The sequence below is a fragment of the Hyla sarda genome, chromosome 1 (assembly GCF_029499605.1).
Source record: "Hyla sarda isolate aHylSar1 chromosome 1, aHylSar1.hap1, whole genome shotgun sequence".
NCBI lineage: Eukaryota > Metazoa > Chordata > Amphibia > Anura > Hylidae > Hyla > Hyla sarda.
This window is the reverse complement of record NC_079189.1, coordinates 530,582,875-530,608,306: the sequence shown is the minus strand read 5'-3', so window position 1 is coordinate 530,608,306 and position 25,432 is coordinate 530,582,875. Positions and strand designations below refer to the sequence as shown.

At 42.7% G+C, this 25,432-nt stretch overlaps 1 protein-coding gene across 5 annotated transcripts in view; it reads right to left on the bottom strand.

Annotated features, from left to right (window-relative positions):
- Positions 1–2,054: 2,054 nt before the first annotated feature.
- ARHGEF28 (Rho guanine nucleotide exchange factor 28) overlaps positions 2,055–25,432 on the bottom strand; it is a 270,524-nt gene continuing 247,146 nt past the window's right edge. For all 5 annotated transcript variants that reach the window (XM_056539915.1, XM_056539902.1, XM_056539924.1 and 2 more), the window contains exons 25-34: positions 23,372–23,550; positions 23,166–23,257; positions 21,247–21,429; positions 20,982–21,119; positions 18,890–18,987; positions 14,283–14,321; positions 13,300–13,347; positions 12,265–12,738; positions 10,850–11,108; positions 2,055–3,816 (exon numbers count right to left, since the gene is read on the bottom strand). In XM_056539915.1, coding sequence (XP_056395890.1) covers positions 3,641–3,816; positions 10,850–11,108; positions 12,265–12,738; positions 13,300–13,347; positions 14,283–14,321; positions 18,890–18,987; positions 20,982–21,119; positions 21,247–21,429; positions 23,166–23,257; positions 23,372–23,550 — 1,686 coding nt within the window. In that variant the 3' untranslated portion in view covers positions 2,055–3,640. The remainder of the gene's footprint in view (positions 3,817–10,849; positions 11,109–12,264; positions 12,739–13,299; positions 13,348–14,282; positions 14,322–18,889; positions 18,988–20,981; positions 21,120–21,246; positions 21,430–23,165; positions 23,258–23,371; positions 23,551–25,432) is intronic.

Genomic DNA, 25,432 nt, shown 5'->3' with positions numbered 1-25,432 from the left:
GCAACTGTTATTTTAGGATTGTTTCAATGCAACTAAGAAGAATAGAAGAAAACATACCATATTTTAGAACTCTCCAATCTTGTGTCTACAGCTCCATTGCAAACCTATGTGTCTCCATAGTATATTTTACAAAGTAATAGATTTAGAAAGGAGTAGGACTACTTCAAATTTAGACAGGGCAGGGGTTGTTTGTAGTCTGTTACCATGGGGACACAGGTCTTTATAACTGCTTTAGAAGTAAAACAAAAGACTTAAAAAAAAAAAAAATAATTCCATTTGATATGCATTGGATCAATTCTAAGAAGATATAATACAGTGTTTTCAGTGAAAAAGTGCATAAAAAAATTATTAAAAGGGGTACTCCTCTGCTCAGCGTTTGGAACAAACTGTTCCAAATGCGCTGGGAGTTCGTGATGTTTTAGCCACGCCCCCACATGACATCACACCCCGCCCCCTCAATGCAAGTCTATGGGAGGGGGCGTGACGACTGTCACGCCCCCTCCCATAGACTTGCATTGAGGGGGCAGGGTGTGACATCATGAGGGGGTGGGGCTATGACGTCACACTCTCCCGGCGCTGGCTCCAGCGTTCGGAACAGTTTGTTCCAGACACTGAGCAGCGGAGTACCCCTTTAACATCCACATTGTACAATGAAACATGGCTGCCCGTACTCAACAGAGAAGTGGGTGAGGGATTAGATGTTTTTTACATTTCACTGTAGTGGTAGCATTTAGACTTCAGCTAATTTGTACTCTGCAAGGGGTATAAAGCTATTGTATTAAACAGGACCCGACCTGAAAGCAGAGAATAGACAGCAACCATAGACATGACATATTAACATCCCTCCAACCATACAAAAATGGATTCAATATTTAGAAACATTACAAAGACAACCCTAATGTATGCATGCAGTTATATTCTTTAGTGTTATTACCGCTCTATTATGTGTGATATCTGCCCCTATGTCCATTAAGCAGTGTGCCTGATAATAAATGGCTTGTGTGCTGTTCCAGACAGGGTTTAAAAAAAAAAAAAAAAAAAAAAAAAAAAAATTTTAAAGGGAAGAAGAAATAAGACTTTCCAAAGTAATCACATTTTTCACGGGATGTGTGCATTTTGTAGAAAAGACTCCTGTATTAACAGCTGACAAGTGATCACTGGACAGTGTTAGCCGAAACCTTTTAAAACGCAGAAAAACTTGAGTGAATGGGTTGTTTTAGAGCCAGGTGTTCACCGAAATCTAATCTTCACCATGAAAAAGAACAGATGTGCGTCTTCCATCTTTACATTACTTGTGTATTCAGGGAGAGCTGTGATCTGTCCTTACAGGACAATGTCAATAAGTATTTTCCAATGGCTTCACATGCAAAAATAATAAAATCTGTAATGTACTCATCCTACCAACTTATTGTGAAGATGCTGATCTCCTCAGGTCCCGGTCGCTCCCCACTTTTTGACAGTACCCCGCAACTAAGCAGAGGTTAGCTGTTGCTATACATTGAGAGTATTCACAATTTAGACCTTTCAAAATTTTCAACCCCTTATAAAGGTTTTGGGATGTAACAGAGTGCTTTAGAAAAACTAGTCTTATTTGTGAACACATGGAAAAGATTGGGTTAAAACTACAATGTTTAAAGGGGTACTACCGTGAAAAACTTTTTTTTTTTTTTTTTTTTAATCAACTGGTGACAGATTTGTAAATCACTTCTATTAAAAAATCTTAATCCTTCCAGTACATTTTAGGGGCTGTATACTAAAGAGAAATCCAAAAAGAAATGCATTTCCTGTGATGTCCTGACCACAGTGCTCTCTGCTGACCTCTGCTGTCCATTTTCGGAACTGTCCAGAGAAGCATATGGTTGCTATGGGGATTTTCTCCAGTTCCTAAAATGGACAGCAGAGGTCAGCAGAGAGCACTGTGGTCATGACATCAGAGGAAATGCATTTCTTTTTTGGATTTCTCTTTAGTATACAGCCCCTAAAAAGTACTGGAAGGATTAAGATTTTTTAATAGAAGTGATTTACAAATCTGTTTAACCTTCTGGCACCAGTTGATAAAAAAAAAACAAAAAAAAAAAAAAAAAAAAAGGTTTCCACGGTAGTACCCCTTTAATGGGGTTATACTGAATCAGAAAAAGCATGGCTGCTTTCTCCAAAAAACAGCGCCACACCAGTCAAATGGTTATGTGTTGTGTTGCAGCTCAACTGCATTGAAACAAAAGAGACTGAGATGTAATAACACACAGCCTGTGGAAAAAGATGGCACATTTTTTGAAAAAATTCTGTCAGTTTTTTTTAAAATTCTGGACAATCCAATAAACATTTACAAGGACACTGCCGCTTATTAGTCATATACAACCTCAAGAGAATAAAGGATGGCAGGGAACCTGCAAAAAGAACTAGCATCATTGAGAAGACATAGGAAACAATGGACCTGCATAAGCATGCATGCTATTTCAATGGAGCTGGGAAAGTGAGCATTAGATTCCATCCTGGGAGGGTCTCATGTCAGGGTCTGATTTTATAGACATTAAGCTATCTGCAGATAAACATATAATAACTATGGCCAGACTGAAGGTCATCCAAGGCCAAATAAATTCTGTCTTCATAGTGGATTGGCAGCATAATGTATTATGCTCTGTTCACATTGCATCAGAGGCATATATAAAGAGGATGTCCAGATGTATACCTCAGATGAATAGCTGCGGCATATTCTACTGTATAAGCATACAGTGGTGTACATCGCTAATAGGCTTCCATTGCATACAGTACAGCATACTTTTTCCTATACCCCTCTGCATGGAATAACATAGTTTACTATGGTATTCTATACAGCAAAAAAAAAAAAAATAATAATAATAATATGGTATAGTTATGCATACCACCAGGCGTATGATAAAGACACACTATTTTGCCATACATGGGGGAGAATAGGGCCTAGTGATACTGTAGACACCAGGAGCCTTTCTTGTACAAAACTAAATCAGAATGTTGCATTTACAGACACCATGAATATTTGGCATGTTTGTATATATTGTGGGGTGCATCACGTGAAAAGGTGCCATCAAGTAATTTTCTAAATATACAATAAAATAAAAATACAATAACTTAGCGGTTTTCCACAATGAAAAAAAAAACAAAAAAAAAAAAAACACAAGCTGACCCCTTAACATCTAAAGGGTACTTTCAAATGAGTTCTGCAGTGTTAGAAGTTGTATCCAAGAGATGGGTACTTCAAGGCCATTTGTTTGTAAATCCAATGAATAATGAATGAGATTCTTCTTGAAATACTATATTCTGTGTGTACTCTAGCATCAAGTGGACCTGCGAAAACAGAACGTATCTCTGATGTATCTAAAGGTCTGCTTGCAGCAGTGAAATAAGCAAGGAGTCATCCAGACAGTAGTAGTAGATCACAGAGCTTGTGGCGCTGAGATTATTTCAGTCCCTGATCAACCATACTGACAGCAGATATCACAAAAATGGATAGCCGCGTCCATGTGCAATGCTCTACGCTATTGCCAATCAATGGCAAATGTTAGACTTAAAGGGATTTACATTTACAATGTTTTCTATCTCATTTTTAGAGACAATGGTTTGCTGGTTCTACCAGCAAATTGAGTTCTGGCCTGCTCCACAGTCAGAGGTAAACTATAGTCTCTTCCACTAGTCCATTTTCTACACAGCTCGGGGGGTCAGTATGGAGTGTTTTCATGGTTTCTGAGGTTTGCGCTGTTTGGTGGCTCCCTGTGTTCATGTTATGACCTGGTGTTGCCAGTAGTGTTCCACAGAAAATTACGTGAGCCGCGTTGATATCTAAAACATAAGAAAACATTATTAAGTTACAGAATATAGGATGTAATGTCATGTATCATACTAGAAAATAAAAGGGTTTGTCTAAAATCAGAAAATAAATAACCAGGATTGTCTAAAATGAGAAAATGGGTTATACCTGGTATTGCATCTTAGCCATAGCCATATGAATGGGGTTGAGCTGAAACACCAGACACAACCCAAGTACAGTACACTCATGTAAACCTGCTCATGTAGAAAAAAAAAACTATAATAAAGTTACATATTTTACAAGATCTAATGCCGTAATCCCATACAGGAACGCATGATCTAATGAGCCTTCTCCATTACATTTTGGCCAAAGCAAAGCTTCAACCTCGAGTATACAGAACAAAATCAGTCGATATGTTCCAACTTCTCCCTTATTAGAAAATATGAACCAAATGTGGCATGGAGAGGTTTCTACTAAACATTTTAATGAGGAAGAAATCCATTTCTCTAACGTTTGTTCTCAATTATAACATAGCTGTATTTACAAATACATTTCATCTGGCCGGGCATCTTAGGAAGGAACGGCTATGTGCTCACAAGATTTTGTTTCCTCAGAAAAATGCATGAAATGGAAGGCAAGTTGATTTGTAAATATTATTTCAGCATCCTCGGTAAATGTTAACCCACTGGCACATCATGTGCACACATTAAAACAATAAAAGTAGTATTCACTTAAAGGGGTATTCCGGGCAAAAACATTTTATTCCCTAGCCAAAGGATAGGGGATGTCTGATCGCGAGGGCCCCGCTGCTGAGACCCCCCGCGATCTCCCTGCAGCACACGCATTCTATTCGGGTGCTGAATCTCCAGTTTCGGAAACCTTCGGGTTTCCGGGACTGGGGATGTCACGCCACGCCCCCTCCATTCATGTCTATGGGAGGGGGCGTGACGGCCATCACGCCCCCTTCCATAGACATGAATGGAGGGGGTGTGGCGTGACGTCCCCAATCCCAGAAACCCGGACTAGTAGTAAATCAGAAACTATGGCAGTAGCTGATGTCTGGTGATTCTGTTAGTTTTACTCAGATATTGACATCGTGTTATCATGTTGTGGCATCTAGTTTTGCAAAAATGACAGAAGGTGCAGCTGTATTGGCTGTCACCTATGACCTCTGTCCAGGGGTGAAGACGTCATTCTGTGAGCATCCATCTCTTCAAAGGTGACAAGCAATATGGCTGCACTTGCTTTAGTCACTTTTGCAGAGAACAGATGCAATGAAAATGTTTCTGTAAGTAATTAAAACACAATTATTTAAATTTGCCTACAACCCAATAAATGACAACCTTTTTATTTTACAATTCACTTCGCACAAATGTAAAATGATAAGGATCTGCAGGATCTCACTATCCAATATCAGAATGAATTTCAGTTCCAGTCTTACTATTCACAAGATGCAGCTAGTGAGCACTTAGATGGAAAATTAAAACACAACTTGGTGATGAAATGTTCCATACGATTGACAAATCTGGGAAAAAGAAGACACACTGGAGACAAAAAGCTGAGAGAACGTGGCTGTCCTGGACATGATCCATGCACATGGTCCTCTACACTAACACTTTTCTACTGAGAAGATGTTTCGTGAACAAATTACAATTTCAGCAGCTGGAAAGAGACAGAAATACATCCCTTCCGAGCACATCAATGCCTAGGAGAAAATGCGTGAGTAATGCACAGTCCTGCACTTGGATGTCTTCCGAAAGCCCATAAATCTCAATGATAGGAGCTACAAGTATATGTAGTCACCTCTCTGGTCTCCTTATATATGTGGCTGCCTTCAGCCTTCACAGCTTGGTCTAGTGAAGTAATACCTATATTAGGCTCTGCTCACATGTGTTTGGATTGTAGAATATATGATGGAAGAATAGCACACCACAGTAAAACTTGTCAAACCGCACTGTACGTCAATGGGGTCCATCTCAGGGAAGTGGAAATCCTATCACCCGACGCCCGGGACATGTAGTTCCGGGCGCCTGGCAGGTGAATTTTTAATAGATTTAGCCCTGTATCGGGCAAGCAGGGCCAGACTGACTTCCCCACCCTTTTTTAATTTTTTTTTTTTTTATAATGCCGGTGTGAGGTGCGGGAGCGGATGCAGACTTGCATGGGACGCAAGTCTGCACCTCACACCGGCGCTCAGGGTGTATGGAGCGGGCTCCTGACTCCATACTTGGCGGCCCCTGGCTGATTTCAGTAGCCAAGAGCCGCCGCTAATAGCCCGGCATCGCCGGGCGATCGCCGCAGCTGGCTATTAACCCTTTAGTTCACCGCTTTCAAAGTTGACAGCAGTGTCTAAAGGGATCTTTTAACCATCCCTGGTGGTCTAGCAGGGTGGATCGCACCCCCGTAGCGCAGCTCCTACAAAAAAGTGTATAAAAAAAAAAAAAAAGTTTAATATGTTTAAAAACACCCATTAACCCCTTCCATATTAGAGGTAAGTTCACAAGGGCGGATTTATTTGCAGGTTTCCCCGCTGCGTATTTGAAAGGGGGCGGGCTCTTCTCGGCTGTGTGAACGTACCCTCGCTTGTGTGAACGTACCCTAAAAGTTCATATCTCCCCCCTTTTCCATATAAAAATATGTAAACACAATAAAAATAAACATATTTTGGCACGTGCATAATTGAACTATTAAAAATAACATTTTATATCCCGTACGGTAAATGGCGTTAACGTAAAAAAAAAAAAAAATCACAGAATTGCGTTTTTTATGTTTATAACATCATATCCCAGAAAAAATGAAGTAAAAAAGTGTTCAAAAAGTCATAGAATATTACGGCCCAAAAAATGAGCCCTTATACAGCCCAGTTAACAGAAAAATAAAAAAAATATATATTATTTTTTTTATTAAAAAGTTAAAAAAAAATTATAATTATTAAAACATGACGGAAACTAAACAAATTTGGTATTGGTGTAATCAGGCCGACCTAAAGTATCAAAATAATATATAAGTTTGACCACAAGGTGAATGGCAAAAAAATAAAAGGGAACCCCAAAATTAGCATTTTTTCAATTTCACCTCACAAATAATTTTTTTTTTGTTTCAGAGCACAAGTTATGAAAAAATGAAAGGTGTCATTACAAAGTATACTTCCCCGCTAAAAACAAGCCTCATATGGGTCTGTAGATGGAAAAATAAGATTTATGGCTGTTATTGGACAAGGAGAAAAAACTGAAGTGCAGAAACTAATAAAGACCCTATTTTCATACTATTTTGGTTGAATTAAATTTATGTACCAGGACAAGTGGATCGTCACGAGGGACAAGAAGATTGTGTTCCGCGTTAGTCCCTTAGACAAGTATTTTTTTTTTTTATTTCCACACCCCTGCATCTGGTACCACCAGTGCCCACTATGTGACTAATCTGTCACAGCCTGAGTTCAGAATGCAGGTGTGAACTCAGCCTTAAAGGGGTACTCCGGCCCTATGACTGGGGACCCCCGTGATCTTGCACGCAGCACCCCATTATAATCAGTCCCCGGAGCATGTTCGCTCCGGGTCTGATTACTGGCGATCACGGGGACTGGAGCATTGTGATCAGACCTGGAGCGAACATGCTTCGGGGACTGATTCTAATGGGGTGCTGTGTGCAAGATCACGGGGGTCCCAAGCGTCAGGAGCCCCGCGATCAGGCATCTTATCCCCTATCCTTTGGATAGGGGATAAGATGTATTAGCGCCGGAGTACCCCTTTAAAGGGCTACTCCGCCCTAGATATCTTACCTCTATCCAAAGGAAGGCCGCCATGCCCCCCCACAATACTCCGGCCCCTGTATCATGAGTCATCGCGCATGGAGCAAATTAAGCTCTGTGCAGTGATGACTCTTGGGGCTGCAGGAGAGATTGAGGGGTTCCCCAGCAGCGGGACCCCCTTGATCAGACATATTATCCTCTATCCTTTGGATAGGGGATAAGATGTCTAGGGCGGAGGTTCCGCTGCTGGGGAACCCCACAATCTTTCCTGCAGCACAATAGGGGATAAGATGTCTAGGGTGGCGTACCCCTTTAAGGTGCCCATACACTTTTAACAGTTCTCTCTCCTATTCACCCCATACACAGTTTGGCTCGGCCCCACAGCTAATGTTCTGGAAAACAAAAAGATTGTGCAGTTGTAATCTCCAACATACCCAACCCTTCTCTTTCCTGATATCTTGTGTCAAGGAAAACAATTAGCCAGTTTCACCAGAATCTGCAGCTGACTTTTCACTGAAGTGTTTGGGGCCTATACACAAGTGTAACTACCACAGTAGGAATCACTCTTCTTCACATCATTGCGAGTAAGGAGTCGTGACAATGCTTTTGGAGGCTAATCCCCTTTTAACACGGAAATGTTACATATAAAAGCGGTGGTGGGGTGTGGTGGGGGGGTCGGGGTTTCAGCGGTACTATGGTTAAGGAGCTAAAAAGAAAAGTAACTTTCCTACTATGCAGAGTTTACAGAATATGTGGAAAAACATATGCTGAGGTGTCAACTAGTGCTGTTGAAAAAAATATTTAAGCAATTTACAGTAGTTAAAAAGAAAAAAAAAAATCACAAAAACATATTTTATACTAAAGAGAACTGGCCAGCAGCCATCCTCCCTTAAAGTGTAAAATTATGTAATGTAATGTATTTTTCAACCTACATTGGTTAAATACAGGAAGTAATACAGGAAGTAAGGGCAGGACAAGCAGGGCTCTATGCAGGCTCCTGGCTTCTCAATCATCCTGATGTGTGAGCTGCAAGAGTGTCACAGAGCCTCAGTGTACAGAGCCCTGCTTGTCCTCAGTGTACAGGGCCCTGCTTGTCCTCAGTGTACAGGGCCCTGCTTGTCCTCAGTGTACAGGGCCCTGCTTGTCCTCAGTGTACAGGGCCCTGCTTGTCCTCAGTGTACAGGGCCCTGCTTGTCCTCAGTGTACAGGGCCCTGCTTGTCCTCAGTGTACAGGGCCCTGCTTGTCCTCAGTGTACAGGGCCCTGCTTGTCCTCAGTGCACAGGGCCAAGCTTGTCCTCAGTGCACAGAGCCCCGCTTGTCCTCAGTGCACAGAGCCCCGCTTGTCCTCAGTGCACAGAGCCCCGCTTGTCCTCAGTGCACAGAGCCCCGCTTGTCCTCAGTGCACAGAGCCCCGCTTGTCCTCAGTGCACAGAGCCCCGCTTGTCCTCAGTGCACAGAGCCCCTCTTGTCCTCAGTGCACAGAGCCCCGCTTGTCCTCAGTGCACAGAGCCCCGCTTGTCCTCAGTGCACAGAGCCCCGCTTGTCCTCAGTGCACAGAGCCCCGCTTGTCCTCAGTGCACAGAGCCCCGCTTGTCCTCAGTGCACAGAGCCCCGCTTGTCCTCAGTGCACAGAGCCCCGCTTGTCCTCAGTGCACAGAGCCCCGCTTGTCCTCAGTGCACAGAGCCCCGCTTGTCCTCAGTGCACAGAGCCCCGCTTGTCCTCAGTGCACAGAGCCCCGCTTGTCCTCAGTGCACAGAGCCCCGCTTGTCCTCAGTGCACAGAGCCCCGCTTGTCCTCAGTGCACAGAGCCCCGCTTGTCCTCAGTGCACAGAGCCCCGCTTGTCCTCAGTGCACAGAGCCCCGCTTGTCCTCAGTGCACAGAGCCCCGCTTGTCCTCAGTGCACAGAGCCCCACTTGTCCTCAGTGCACAGAGCCCCGCTTGTCCTCAGTGCACAGAGCCCCGCTTGTCCTCAGTGCACAGAGCCCCGCTTGTCCTCAGTGCACAGAGCTCCGCTTGTCCTCAGTGCACAGAGCCCCGCTTGTCCTCAGTGCACAGAGCTCCGCTTGTCCTCAGTGCAGAGCCCCGCTTGTCCTCAGTGCACAGAGCCCCGCTTGTCCTCAGTGCACAGAGCCCCGCTTGTCCTCAGTGCACAGAGCCCCGCTTGTCCTCAGTGCACAGAGCCCCGCTTGTCCTCAGTGCACAGAGCCCCGCTTGTCCTCAGTGCACAGAGCCCCGCTTGTCCTCAGTGCACAGAGCCCCGCTTGTCCTCAGTGCACAGAGCCCCGCTTGTCCTCAGTGCACAGAGCCCCGCTTGTCCTCAGTGCACAGAGCCCCGCTTGTCCTCAGTGCACAGAGCCCCGCTTGTCCTCAGTGCACAGAGCCCCGCTTGTCCTCAGTGTACAGAGCCCCGCTTGTCCTCAGTGTACAGAGCCCCGCTTGTCCTCAGTGTACAGAGCCCTGCTAGTCCTCCGCTCAGTGTACAGAGTCCTGCTTGTCCTCAGTGTACAGTGCCCTGCTTGTCCTCAGTGTACAGAGCCCTGCTTGTCCTGCCCACACTTCCTGTATTTGGTCTCCTCACAGAGACACACGCAGGCAATAGCTGTAGAGTAAAAAAATACACATTTTTTAACCAACGTATATTACAAATATACATATAATGGTATTATCTACATTGTATAAAACTTTTATTTTTTATTAACGACAGGTACACTTTAAAGAGGTTAACCAAACTGGCAAAGTTATCCTACAAACCCCAGTGGTCAGATCCCAGTGATCTAGAGAATGGAGACCAGATTCTCCTGTTAGAATGGGGTGGCGGGTCATGCACTACCACTGGATTCATTCTCTATAAGAGCTGTAAGAGATAGCCAAGTACAGCTTCCAGCTACCTCTGCAGCTTCCATAGGGAATGACTGCAGTGGTAGTGCACATGCGTAACCCACCACTCCAAGAATCTGGTCTTCATTCTTGAGATCATGGGGAGCTCCAGCAGTGAAACCCCCATGATCTGATAGTTATCCCCTATGTCAGTTGGGAAATCCCTTTAATTCTTACCACAAGGCTCTAAAAGAAGATTCTATCTTGCCATACTATACTTACTGGGAGCGCACTAGAGAAGAAGCTGTGCGGCCCACAACCAGCGTTTATTCAGTATAACCAGTAATAACGTATTAGAAAGGGCAAAACCCATTGCACAGAAAATACCTTAGTAAATATTATATAAAGAAAGAAAAAAAAAAAACAGAGAGTGACCGATTCTCTTTAAAGGCACCACATTTGTAAGCATCAAGGATTTCTATAGAGTTCTCCTTTACCATTGTTACAGGCATCTTTATTGCTGTGTCGTGAGGAATTCTCAAGCCTGTGCTGTCGGGAAATTAAGGAGCTCCAAGGTTCACTGGAGATGTCCGCAGGGGTGCTCTCTGAAGTCTCTGCTAAGTCCAAGGTATTATGCACATGTGGATGGGAGTCGGGGAGTGAAGCTATGCTGCCGAGCGACATCTGAGCCAGAGCGTTGTTAATATAGTTGGAGTCTTCATTTTGTAAACTGTCATGCTGGGAGTTTCTTACACCCTGTTATATGAAAAAAATACGAGAGCGAGTTCAGCCGTGTTGTTTACAGGAACCAGAGAAGACTTAGCGCGTCCATTCATTTTGCCTAACACATTTTCTTATAACCTCTGTCCTTACTTTATTAAACTTGTAATTTCGCTTTTGCCGGAAATGTGTTAATGTAAAGAAATGACTTTTGATTTAGTTCGGGGGAAATGCTTCACACCCCCTTTACTACGCTTGCACCCGGGGCTTAACAACCCCACATAAAATTAAATAATGTCACAAAACCACAGCGCCCTTTTGAAGTCCACGGGTATTTCCATTGTCAGGCGCCTCACAAGACACCTTAGAACAAATGTGTAGATGAGATTTTTTTTTTTTTATAAAACAGAAACTGGTTGGGAAACACTGGTACACAGCAAGACATACCTATAGCATATAATGGACCTAACATATGCCAAAAGAGTGTCCTTTTGGCACATGTATGCCTGATATCTGCTGATACCGTATAGAAAAGTTGTGTAGAGAAGTATCCAGCTCACCTCCCATGTCCTGCTGCGCACGGACTGGTACGGACCGTACCCAGGTATATGCAATGAAGAAAGAACTGATGTCCAGCGCTTGCTCCCGTATAAAGGTAAAATTCTTTATTCAATCATAACACCAACAGGTACAGAAGACACAGTAGTCACAGATAGGTGACCCGTTTCAGCCCGCCAAGGGGCCTTAGTCATACTATGTATGACTAAGGCCCCTTGGCGGGCTGAAACGGGTCACCTATCTGTGACTACTGTGTCTTCTGTACCTGTTGGTGTTATGATTGAATAAAGAATTTTACCTTTATACGGGAGCATGCGCTGGACATCAGTTCTTTCTTCATTGCGTATAGAAAAGTGTAACCTAATATACTTTTCCATAAGGATGTCCTACGAAAAAAATTCCTATAACACCGCATATACTGTATAGTTTACAACAATAGTCAGTCACATATACAGCTTTATGGTAAAGTTGCATACATCAGGGTGACACTTTTGGTGTACATTGGGAGCCTGAGATGGAACACAAATGCAAATAGAGAGAATTTTAATGTCCCTATAAAATCTATATATGGGTCTGTAACATCTGCAGTTCACTACTCGTCCTTACTCGTTGTCATTCAAGCCTATGAGAATACCTCAGTTTTAGGCCGTGGGATCAGTACTGGCATGCTGTTCTGCCGGGTGTGACTGAGGAGTTTGTCCTTCAGACAGAGCTGCTGCCTCTTCTTCTCCACAATCCTTTGCCCTTCGTTTAGCCGCTCCACATTCTGCTGGTATTCCTGCAGCTTCTGGCTGAGTTCCTCTCTCTCCTCCTCCAGTAGATGCTCCTGATTCTGGCACATTCTCTGCCTCTCCTGCAGTATGTTCTCCATTTCCACATACTCCTGTTCCTTCTGGTTAAACTCTCGCTCCCAACGGTTCTTTTCATGATGAAGCTGGTGCTGAAGTTTCTCTAAACTGGCCAGGTCCCCGCGGTGTCTTTCTAGGTGTCTGTTATGCTCCTGCAGGAGAGCCCCTCGGATTGGTACACCCTTGCTGGCTGGCTCATGTTGATCCTGGAGTAGTACTTTATTAAGTTCTATCTGGCTATCCTGTAGTGTTACCACAGCCTGACAAAGAAAGAAGGAGCAACATGTTTATAATGCAAGGTTTGTTTTTTCTGCCCATATCAAGCACACTCACAACCACTATTCCTACAGTGCCATCTGTTTTATTCCAGAACAGCTGCATCGATAAGTTTCACTACTCTAACTAGGTCATGTGACCAGCATTCAGACCACCAGAAAAATTTACTGTGGTCTGGGTCAGCTGACGTCCTGCAAACTACAGGATAACATTACCTATCAGACCCCTTCCAGCTCTACCTGTATGCTGCCGCTGCTATGCCTATGGGTCCAGGATATACAGTAGTTATACACCTTACCTGAGGCTGTGAGGTTGTGTTTTTTTCTGCTCTCCAGTGATTTTAGAAAAATCAAGGATAAAGCAAAAAAAAAACAAAAAAAAAAAAACATGACAAAAATTGTTGAAATATATCGTAAGCATAATCTTTTTCTGTGTTTTTGGAAGTCACGGCAAAAAAATTCTACGTATGAACACAGCCTGAAGACTTTAAATCTTAAAAAAACCATCTCATAATATTTTCAAATCCTAAATATTATATTAAGTACCTGTATACTGTATAAGAGACGGGTCAGGTTCTGAACTGCCTGCATAATCTAAGGAAGGAGAGATAAAAGAATCATTTCAACAAGCTAGATGCGCTAATACACAGAAATGCACACAAAATAGATTTCTTACCAGCTAAGTTTTTTAGCAACCAAAATGTAGAATCCATACAGCCTATGACTACATGACTGAACAAACAAATATACATACACATACACTTAAGCCCATATGTACTGAATATTTATACATGCACACAAATATACAAAAAAAAAAAAGATAACTTGTGAATTAAAAAAGTAGAATTGGGTTACAATAACAAGGCGCCTGTCGATAACTTCTGTGCAATATTACAGCTCAGCTCACTATAATGCAGCTAAGATACAAGACACAATCCTTGGACAGGTGAGGAACAGGTTTTTTTTTTTTTTCTCATGCTGTAGAACCCATTAAAGGAAATCTGTCATCAGTGTCACCTGCACTAACCTGTTGGTACAGGTAGTGCAGGTGGCACTGATGACAACAATACTTACCTGGTCCTGTTTCATACTCCCATTCTCCCACAATCTTCTGTTCCGAGGCCGACTGGGAGCATGGATGGAGCTTAGTGAGGTCCCTGCTGCTGTTCTCTGCTGGGTCCCGCTGCTAGTAATCAGCAGCGGTGACCTCACTAAGCTCCACCCATGCACCAAGTTGGCCCTGGAACAGAAGATACGGCGGAATGTTGCAGAAGGACCAGGGCATGGAATGGACTCGGGTAAGTACTGTTGTCATCTGTGTTACCTGCACTACCTGTCTGTACCAACAGGTAAGCACAGGTGACACCGATGACAGATTTCCTTTAAATACTGGGAATACTATGCTACAGATGATCACTGAAAATTGCAGTAAAATAATCTTTTCCCCATAGAAAACAATAGACAGAATCTTGCCCTGTTATTTTTTTTAAATCATTTACAAAGATGTCATTATGCTGGGGATCTATTACCTCTGCCTGCCTGTATCCTGAGGAATTTTCCAATTCAACCTGAAATAGCAAATCACAAAAATATCAATAAAATATAAAATGTATTTCTATGTGCTGTGCAAAATGAACTAAATAAACAGGTCCATGTTATGAGTTACACATGATGCAAAGGAAGTTATACGAATTTTAGGAACATACACTTCAACAATTACCTTTATCTGTATGGAAAGATCATTACAAATGAGGCAGACATCCTTAGGGCTTGTTTACACTATAGACATTTTGCATGGAATTTCCACAAGGATATTCTGAGTGTATTCCACTGAACACCACCTCCTATTGATTTTAATGGGATTCCTCTGGCACAGTTCACACGTTGGAAGTTTGGAGACAAAATCAGATTTTTGTCGGAAGATTGATCATGTGCAATCTTTTGGCAGTATCTGCTGGAGAATAACTGGGTCTGCGCTATCATGAATGGGACAGAGGTTGATACACGTGACATCATTCAATTTACAGGGACCTTTCAATGGCAGAACACCTACACTTTAGTTACTGTGGACGTCGAGAGCCTGTACACCCGCATCCCTCAGGTTCATACTGCAAAATACCAATAAAAGCCCTACTTACCGTATTTATCGGGGTATACCATGCACCGGCCTATAACACGCACCCTCATTTTACCAAGGATATTTAGGTAAAAAAAGTTTTTACCCAAATATCCTTGGTAAAATGAGGGTGCGTGTGTGTGCATGTGTATACCCCGATACACTGTTTCTGACCCGCAGAAGCCCCCAGGAAAGGCAGGGGGAGAGAGGCCGTCGCTGCCCGCTTCTCTCCCCCTGCCTTTCCTGGGGTCTAGAGCCCTGCTGCCGCCGCTTCTCTCCCCCTGCTATCGGCGCCGCTGCTCCTTCTCTCCCCCTGGCTATCGGTGCCACTGCCCCATTGCCGGCGCCGATAGCCAGCGCCGGCAATGGGGCAGCGGCACCGATAGCTAGGGGGAGAGAAGGGGCAGCGGCACCCATTGCCGGCGCCTCTGCCCCGTTGCCTCCCCCATCCCCGGTTGTATAATTACCTGTTGCCGGGGTCGGGTCCGCGCTGCTTCTGGACTCCGGTGTGGCGTCCCCTGCGTCGTTGCTATGCGCTGCAAGACGCAATGACGAGTGTAATTATACAACCGGGGATGGGGGAGGCAACGGGGCAGCGGCGCCGGCAATGGGTGCCGCTGCCCCTTCTCTCCCCCTGGCTATCGGCGCCGATAGCAGGGGGAGAGAAGCGACGTCAGCAGGGCTCTAGACCCCAGGACAGGCAGGGGCAGAGAAGCCGGCAGCGACGGCAGGTCTCTGCACCTGCAAAAGTCGCTGCAGTTCATTGATTTAAAGCGCCCGCTGTGGAGTTCCTTGACCTTGTTGTATATGCAAAGGGGGACCGACTATTTACCAAAGGTTTCAGGAAGCCGATCGCAAAAAATACAATCCTGCACTACAAAAGTTCTCGAGGGTTCCCTTTCGTCAGTTTATAAGGTTTAAAAGAAACAACAATGATCCAGTCATCTTCATACAAGTGCAAGAACTCTCCCTTCGCCTTATGAAAAGATGTTGCCCAAGAGACATTATTAATATGGCCTTTGACAGGACAACAAGAATTTCTAGAGAAAGTCTGATCTGTAGCAGTAAAAGAAAAACCAGAGATGGATCTAATGAACGTTTTATTTTTTCCTTTAACCTCTTCCCTCTTTGACGATTTTTAATTTTTGCACTTTCGTTTTTTTCCTCCTTACCTTTTAAAAATCACAACCCTTTCAATTTTGCACCTAAAAATCCATATGAGGGCTTATTTTTTTGCGCCACCAATTCTTCTTTGTAATGACATAATGTTACCCCCAAAAAATCATTGTGCTACTAAATGGAAGAAAAAACTAAATTTTTTAAGTTTTGGGGGTTTCCGTTTCTACGCAGTACATTTTTCGGTAAAAATGACACCTTCTCTTTATTCTGTAGGTCCATACGATTAAAATGATACCCTACTTATATAGGTTTGATTTTCTATTACTTCTAAAAAAAAAAAAAATAACTACGTGCAGGAAAATTTATACGTTTAAAATTGTCCTCTTCTGACCCCTATAACTTTTTTATTTTTACACGTACGGGGTGATATGGGGGCTCATTTTTTTTGTACCGTGATCTGAAGTTTTTATCGGTACCATTTTTGTTTTGATCTGACTTTTTGATCACTTTTTATTCATTTATTTTAGAATAAAAGTGACAAAAAATGCGCTATTTTGGACTTTGGAATTTTTGGACTGACCTGCCGGGAAGCTTTTACTTTCACTTTAGACGCGGCAATCAACTTTGATCGCCGCGTCTAAAGAGTTAATGCCGGACATCAGCCAGATCGGTGATGTCCGGCATTAGCCACGTGTCCTGGTTGCTTATAGCAACCAGGACCCACCCGGTATGATGCGTGCTCACCTGCTGAGCATGCGTCATACCTCGGGAGCCGCTTATGGACGTTCAAAAACGTCCATATGCGGCAAGGGACTTATGAGAGCTGAAGCTATAAGAATAATGTGCTTAGAAGCACAAGGTCCGCTCGGACTGAATTAGAGAGTGGACATGGCCCCATTTTTATAGTAATAACTCTTCCTCTGGTTTTATGACATATCCTCTTTGATACTGTTTAAACAATCCTTTTTGTTAATTTTTTTTCTTTAGTTACCATTTTTTCACTATCTGCCCTTTTTGTTGCTCACCTGTGTGGTCACATGATCACTCACACCTGCTCACCTGCAATTACAAAAGCCTTGCGCGATGACGTGAAATGAGGCCGGAAGAAGCGCACACGCGCTAAATGACCAGTTATAGCCTCTGAGCACACAAGCCTGTCTGGAGCCGGTGGCGAGTGCGGATATCTGTCTTTCTTCTTATACCCGGACAGAGGTTAATGTCTGCACGAACATTAGTTGTTGATTTCAGAAGAAGCTGCTACAAGCAGAATCCAACCAGCAGTCTCCTCTGGGATCAACACAATGTTCGCATGACAATAACCGTCACCCTCACAGAAGTTCAGGGCAAAATTTTCATAGTGAGAAAGGGGCCTTACTTAGAGTGCAGGTATATGCATCAAGGTCACCGGCTCGTGATCCTACTCTATAAACAAAAAGAGGTTCTGCTTTAAGGGCTTTTCAGCTCTGGGAGACTAGTTGTGTCCATGTGTTAGAAGATCACTCATTCACTTAAATGGATATAAAGTAGTATTACATTTCCCCTGCACTATAAGAAAAAGCTGAAGGAATAGATCAAAAAGTGTCTACAGCAAATACCACCTTCAGATGTAGCTGGTTAGATAGTAACAGCAGCTACATACAAGGATGCAATGAAAGAAGGGCTACAGAGTAATCTAGAACTTGTATTTCTGAGATAAGCATCTTCCCGTATCTTTATCCCTGAATGCTGCTGGATAAATGAGAAATTTAGGCAAGAGGCTCAAGGGTGTTAAAAAACTAGCTGTGACCTAGCGCCATCTGGTGGTTACATTTAATATAGCAGCAAATAAGGCTTCAGGAAAAAGTTATTTTTCTTTTTAGTTTTTTAATGACTTGTGAACTGATTTTTTTTTTTTTTTTACCACAAATAAAATATTATGTGTACATATGAATCCTGGTAGAAAAAACAGACATGGCCGCACATCCACAATTTTGTAATATGATCTAATTGCTTCTCAGCATAATTTCAAAACTAACAGGTTGTTAGTATGTACGTTTTGATCAAAAGGTACAAGCCCACTCGCCACGTCAAGGCCACCTATTTAGAGTGGGTCCCTAACGTCCCTAGCATAAAATGGCATAGCACTGGGCGGCGCCCACCACCGCCGCGACACCAGTGCCCACGGGGGGGAACAACCCACTGGCAGAGTGGCCCCAGTGCCACCCAAACCAGTCTCCGGGCTGCACCCCCCACAGACACGGCGCCACGGCAGCAACGAACGCCGCACAGCACCACACCAGTGTGAACAAGGTGTAACAGCACACTTACCATGTGCTCCCAGTCAGACTGGGAGACCGCTAGAAAATGAAAGGGCCCTGTGTAGCTAACTACTACTTATATAGGGTTGGGCTGAGGAGTTTTGTTTTTTCTACCAGGATTCACATTATGGGAGACTTGTATCAAAGATTTTACCCCTGTTTTGTGTGTATTTTTTTTTACGCAAAATTTTGCGCAAGCCCTTTTTTTGCGCACGTTTTGGTAGAGCATGTCCTCCAGATGTGGCTGAATCGGGGTACCCTGGAGTGACATCTATAGTCTGCATGGATTTCTTAACTGCGTACTTTTCCTTTACACCAAAAATTTTGCCGCACGTGCTGTTTTTTTGCGCAATATAAACCATCTTGGACTTAACGAAGTAATATGCTCTAAATCATCGATTCTATTTTCCAAAGAGTGGATTGAGGAGATGACTATATTTACCCGCAATTTATGAAGCTTATTGCGCTTGATTGATAAATTTAGCGCTTCTGCACATAATTTAGAATTCGGGAAAAGGGGTAAAATGCTTCTACCATACACAAATAATGATACATGTCCCCCTATGTGTATATAAATTTGAGGTAGGAAGAATCACCCAATTACCTTCTCTTCAGTAAAAGCCATATCCATATCACTCATTACTGGAGGAGAACTGGGCTCTGTATTAAATGAATGCTCTGCTCCTATGTCAGGGGGTAGGGCTGGAAAAGAAGAAAATAAATATGAATAAAATAAAATGTAAGGATTCACAAAAAAGTATATCCACATACAGCGATCCATCAAGTTACAATGGCCCCAGGTTACAATATTTTCAACATACAATGGTATTTCCTGGATCACTGTAACCTGAAATAATACTTAACCATAGCAGTCTGGACTGGTGGGTAACGTAAATAGCTGAATGATAACGTACCATCGATCAGAATGTATTATTTTAAGTGTATGCACTGACTGGCTGCCTAGTAGTTCCCTCCTACAGTACCTGCTCTTTACCTGGGCCCAGACTAGCTGCTCCTTGGGACACAGGTGAGGGCAGCTCCATATTGTATCTCCAGTACACTGTGTACGCACATGCCCTCTGTGTATATAGGGATTTAATAGCTTCTAGAAGTTTGTTCTTATTTTTCTATGTATTGTTTATCTTGTCATTTTTTTTCTTATTTCAAGGTGATATTTTGGTGACTTTGGAACCAATAACTACCGTATTTTTCGCCGTAAAAGACACACTTTTTCTTCCCCAAAACTGGGGGGAAAAAGTCGGTGCGTCTTATACGGCGAATACACCCCTATCGCGGCGGTCCCTGAGGCCATCAACGGCCGGGACCCGCAGCTAATACAGGACATCACCGATCGCGGTGATGCCCTGTATTAACCCTTCAGACGCGGCGATCAAAGCTGACCGCCGCGTCTGAAGGGAAAGTGACGCTAACCTGGCTGCTCAGTCGGGCTGTTCGGGACCGCCGCAATTTCACCGCGGTGGTCCCGAACAGTCCGACTGAATAGCCAGGTTAGTGCTTACAGGACACCGGGAGGGACCTTACCTGCCTCCTCGGTGTCTTCTCCGTTCAGGGATCCCCTGTATGGCCGGCGCTCTTCTTCCTCGTCATCACGCCGTCGCGTACGTGCGTAGCGACGTGATGGTGGCGACGGAGAGCGAGGATACCCGGCCGGCAGCAGAGACGTTCCGGAGTGAAGGGGACACGGCGACAGCGATGGAGCGACATCCAGGGCAGCGGTGATGGGTCCGGAGCGGCGGGGACACGTGAGTATTACCTCCTATGCAGTGGTCTTCAATCTGCGGACCTCCAGATGTTGCAAAACTACAACTCCCAGCATGCCTGGACAGCCAACGGCTGTCCGGGCATGCTGGGAGTTGTAGTTTTGCAACATCTGCAGGTCCGCAGATTGAAGACCACTATTGGGTTCAAAATCTTTATTTTTTTTAGATTTTGCACCTATAAATTGGGTGCGTCTTATACGCCGGTGCTTCCTATAGGGCAAAAAATACGGTAGTTTTTTTTATACAGTTATGGTCTCAAGATACAAAGTTTTTTTCCCCAAAAACAATGTTCATTCTGGTATCAATTACTATTGTTACTTGGCGGACCACTGTGAAACATCAGTCCCTGTTTATTAGATATTACAAATTTCTTAAACCTCATTCACCTCATATAGCAGCATTAAAGGGGTATTACAGGAAAAAACTTAGTTGAGATAGATATAGATATATATATATATATATATATATATATATATATATATATCAACTATCTCCAGAAAGTTAAACAGATTTGTAAATTGCTTCTATTAAAAAAATCTTAATCCTTCCAATAATTATCAGCTGCTGAAGTTGAGTTGTTCTTTTCTGTCTGACAACAGTGCTCTCTGCTGACATCTCTGCTTGTCTCCGGAACTGCACAGAGTAGAATAGGTTTGCTATGGGGATTTGTTTCTACTCTGGACAGTTCCCGAGACAGGTGTCATCAGAGAGCACTTAGACAGAAAAGAACAACTCAACTTCAGCAGGTCATAAGTACTGAAAGGATTAAGATTTTTTAATAGAAGTAATTTACAAATCTATTTATCTTCCTGGAGCCAGTTGATATATAAAAAAAAGTGTTTTCCTGGTTAACCCCTTTAAGACATATTTTTATGTTCTGTACATTCTAGGTTCTATATTCATATATATACTTACCGGGATATTGAAACTCATGACCTTCCTCCAATGGCTCAGTATTGGACCACCCCATGTTTCTACCTGATGTCTCACCATCCTCTGCTGACCATGCCGAATTCTCCAATTCTGTAGTTAATGTAGTGTAGAGGCTTTCAGCTTAAAAAAAAAGAAAAATAATAATAATAATAATAATTTAAAAAAAGACAAAATTAGTCAATTATTTATGCATGCACCTAAATATAGAAGATTATGACACCATAGAAGGATCTTCCAAGACGTGTACCTTCTTTTAGTGCAGCCGCCAGCAAGGATGCAGCCTGTGGCACCTCTCCAGAATCCGCCTTCACTAAAAGATGTGGCTCCAGGTGCATATCGCTCCCCCCGCACATTGCTGCAAGTTCTGCAAACATCTGCAACTTATCTTCCAAGCAACTGAAAATTTGCTGGTCATGGCAACCCAAAATTTCTACATAAAGATAAAAAGAAAAAAAACAAAAACACTTGAAGTTTCCATTATGTCTAACAGCACGTGGTGCAATAAAACACACAAAAAAAATTATTGCAATGTATTATCTGCAATTGGACACTGCCACCTGCTGGTTAAATACTGGAATACAAATATACAGCGGCATGCTATGTTACAAAATACAGAAATATTTTAAACTGTAACCCCAAATAATAGGCTCTGTGTACATTAGTTTTGGATGCATTGCTCAGTGCCTAGAGTCCCAATCTATATCAGTATTTCCAAACCAGGGTGCCTCCAGCTGTTGCAAAACTACAACTCCCAGTATGCCCAGACAGCCTTTGGCTGTCCGGGCATGCTGGGAGTTGTAGTTTTGCAACAGTTGGAGGCACCCTGGCTGGGAAACACTGATCTATATGTTCCCTGACAGCGTTCCCACAGTCCCGGGAAATCCCGAAGGAATAGAAATCAGCTGGCACTATACAGGGTGGGCCATTTATATGGATACACCTTAATAAAATGGGAATGGTTGGTGATAATAACTTCCTGTTTGTGGCACATTAGTATATGTGAGGGGGGAAACTTTTCAAGATGGGTGGTGACCATGGCGGCCATTTTGAATTCAGCTTTTTTTTTTTCAATAGGAAGAGGGTCATGTGACACATCAAACTTATTGGGAATTTCACAAGAAAAACAATGATGTGCTTGTAAAACCAAGCAATCCAACACAATGGGCAGCACATTGAACACATTTTATAAGTGGTCAGAAACTTGTAAATAACTCATCAAAGAATAAAGTTATGTTAAAACACATAACTTTATTCTTTGATGAGTTATTTACAAGTTTCTGACCACTTATAAAATGTGTTCAATGTGCTGCCCATTGTGTTAGATTGTCAATGCAATCTCCTGCGGTGTTGCTATCAGTGTGTGAAGAGTGGGAGAAGAGGGTTGCATTGACAATCCAACACAATGGGCAGCACATTGAACACATTTTATAAGTGGTCAGAAACTTGTAAATAACTCATGAAAGAATAAAGTTACATTAAAACCAAGTACATCATTGTTTTTCTTGTGAAATTCCCAATAAGTTTGATGTGTCACATGACCCTCGTCCTATTGAAAAAACAAAAGTTGGATTCAAAATGGCTGACTTCAAAATGGCCGCCATGGTCACCACCCATCTTGAAAAGTTTTCCCCCTCACATATACTAATGTGCCACAAACAGGAAGTTAATATCACCAACCATTCCCATTTTATTAAGTGTATCCATTTAAATGGCCCACCCTGTATATTAGATGTGATGCTCCTATCTAGGGCAGCAGTTCCCACAGTTGAAGAAATAGATTGGCACTCGCATATAGTTTGCCAATCGAGCTGAATCTTATTGTCTGGCAGTGATGGTATCACATGACAAATTTCGGCTCACATGAGAGTCTTTTTTTAAACATGTACATTTGCCAAAGAATCTGATGAGCCGAAAAACATTATGATGTGATCCCAATGCCTTCACCTGTATTTGCAAACTGTATATGAGTATTCGTCTATTTCTTCATATAGTTTCGATCCTTTCACGACTTACTTTATAAATGAAAACCATGATGCAAATCAGAGCATGGCCTTAGAATTTTAGCCAACGGTATAACACAAATAGGTCACGGTGCTTTTGTAAATACAGCTACACAAACTGGGTCAGATCACATAAAGGAACTAGTAACACAACATATTCACACACCTTGATATTCTTTGGCCTTTGCCGCTCGTGCTTCAGCGGCCCGTTTATCCTCATCTGATTCACAGGGTTTTCCCTCCTCTTCTTCAGGACACCTAAGGAATAGTAAAGAGTGCAGCAAATGTAAAAAATAAATAAAAAAATATCTTACAATACAATACATTGCATTTCTGTGAGCATGCTATTAACACCATTAACACAATGGTTACCTCTGTACAGCTTCCTGTATCTGCCTCATCCACGCGTTGCGCTCATCTTTGGAGCTGGTATGGATTTCATACATTTCGGGCCCCGCGGATGATGCACTTATTAAGAACATTCCCCGTTCTTCATTAGCCACTTTTCTCACTATCAACTTCTGGAGTGAAATAATTGGTGGTTTCTGATCCTTTAGGGGAAAGGAGAAAAAAAACTAAACACACATGTATCAAACATTTAAAGATCGTGAATTACAGAGCAGTTCAGACAGTAAGAATGGCAACTGCAAGCTACTTCTTAAAAGGGCCGTCTTATGATTGGCTCCTTTTGGGCCTCAAAGATTATGGACACAAAAGGGTTACTGTCAGAAGTGCAAAGTCTTTTTATTTTATTGTTTTCTCTGACCTTTCCCAGCATTCTATGCTGCCAGAGACAATATGTCATAAGTCATATGGTGTCCATGGGGTGTGACCATGCTGCAGTCGGTGGGTGGGTGGATAGCAAGGTGGAAGGGATTTAGTGAAGTAATGTTATCCTCTTGCCAACTGCAGCGTTCACATCACGATTTCTCCATCCGACTTGAGTAAACGATTTTTTAACTTAAAATCGTATGAAATCGTATATAAAGTCGGATCCATTGACCTCAATTAAAAAATCGGATCCATTACACATCCAATTTGATCCGCATCCGATTTCACCCGATTTTTGTTCAGGTCTGAAATCGTGGTCAAACCAGATTTCAGACCCAAACAAAGATCGTGTGAAATCGGATGCGGATCAAATCGGATGTGTGTAATGGATCCGATTTTTTTAATGGAGGTCAATGGATCCGACTTTATATACGATTTCATACGATTTTAAGGTATAAAATCGTTTAGTCAAGGCGGATGGAGAAATCGTGAGCCTTATTGTTTCTAGTGGAATGCTGGGAAAGGTCAGAGACCACAGTAAAATAAAAAGTATCCTTTAATAGAAAAAGTCCGTTCGTCCGGCAATGTACTCTGTATGAGTGTATTTAATTAAATCCCTGTGAAGGCACTAGGTAGGTAGAAGGCACACAACGCTGTATTCCAATTCATATAGATAGATGTAAAGGATAGCACTCACCACCTCTGAAGTAAGGACGCCAGGACGCTCCAGACACTGATCAATGTCTGGAGCGCCCCGGCGTCCTTACCCGCTGTGAATCACGTCTTCTGCTGCACGCCGCACCTTGTGATTCACATGCAATAAAGACAATATCTTAGGAACTTCAGAGTGCTATCCTTTACATCTATCTACATGAAGTAAAATAAAAAGACTTTGCAGCACTGCAGCACAGTAACCCTTTGGTGTTAACTTTGAGGCCCAAAAGGAGCCTATAGCACTTCTGGATGTGTCCTGTGCATGAAAACAGGACAAAGTAACGTACAGAAATAATAGAAGCAAATTACACTGCATTCTAACTTGGCATCATGAGCTCAAAGGCGTGAGGAAAAAAAATCCTGGAATACCCTTTTAACAGTACATGGAAGGGCCCAATACGCAACTATATAAATAAGAGACTTTGTTAGGCCACCAGCTGCTCTGAAAATCCTAATGCTCCATACAGTCATGTCTCAAAGGCACCAATGGAGTAACAGAGGGAGCCATTTCTTGTGGTAATTTTCCTAAATGCTGCAGATCTTTTTATAAGATGAAAATGGTAATGTTTAAATTTAACATATGATTTATTACTACTTTTAAGTTTATGTAAAATGAAGTTTTATTTACAAAAATTTGCTATATTTAAAGTTTATAGTAAATGTTGTTAGAAAAAAAAAACATTTTAATTTATTACTGCCTAAAAAAATAAGCATTTCTTATGTACTTTATTATAAAATGTGTTTGCTAAAGATGTGAAAACTAGTTTAAAAAAGGCCACTTGGCGTCTTTGTCTCTTTCATTTTGTTATTCAAACCAATCATTGGCTGAGGGAGGTCTCCAGTATGGCCAGTGACTGGTTAAGTGGGCATGTCAAGATGGAGGCCAGGAAGTGTTGATCAGCGGGGAACCCGGTTACTGGAGCAGGTAAGACTGAGACCATTTTTTCT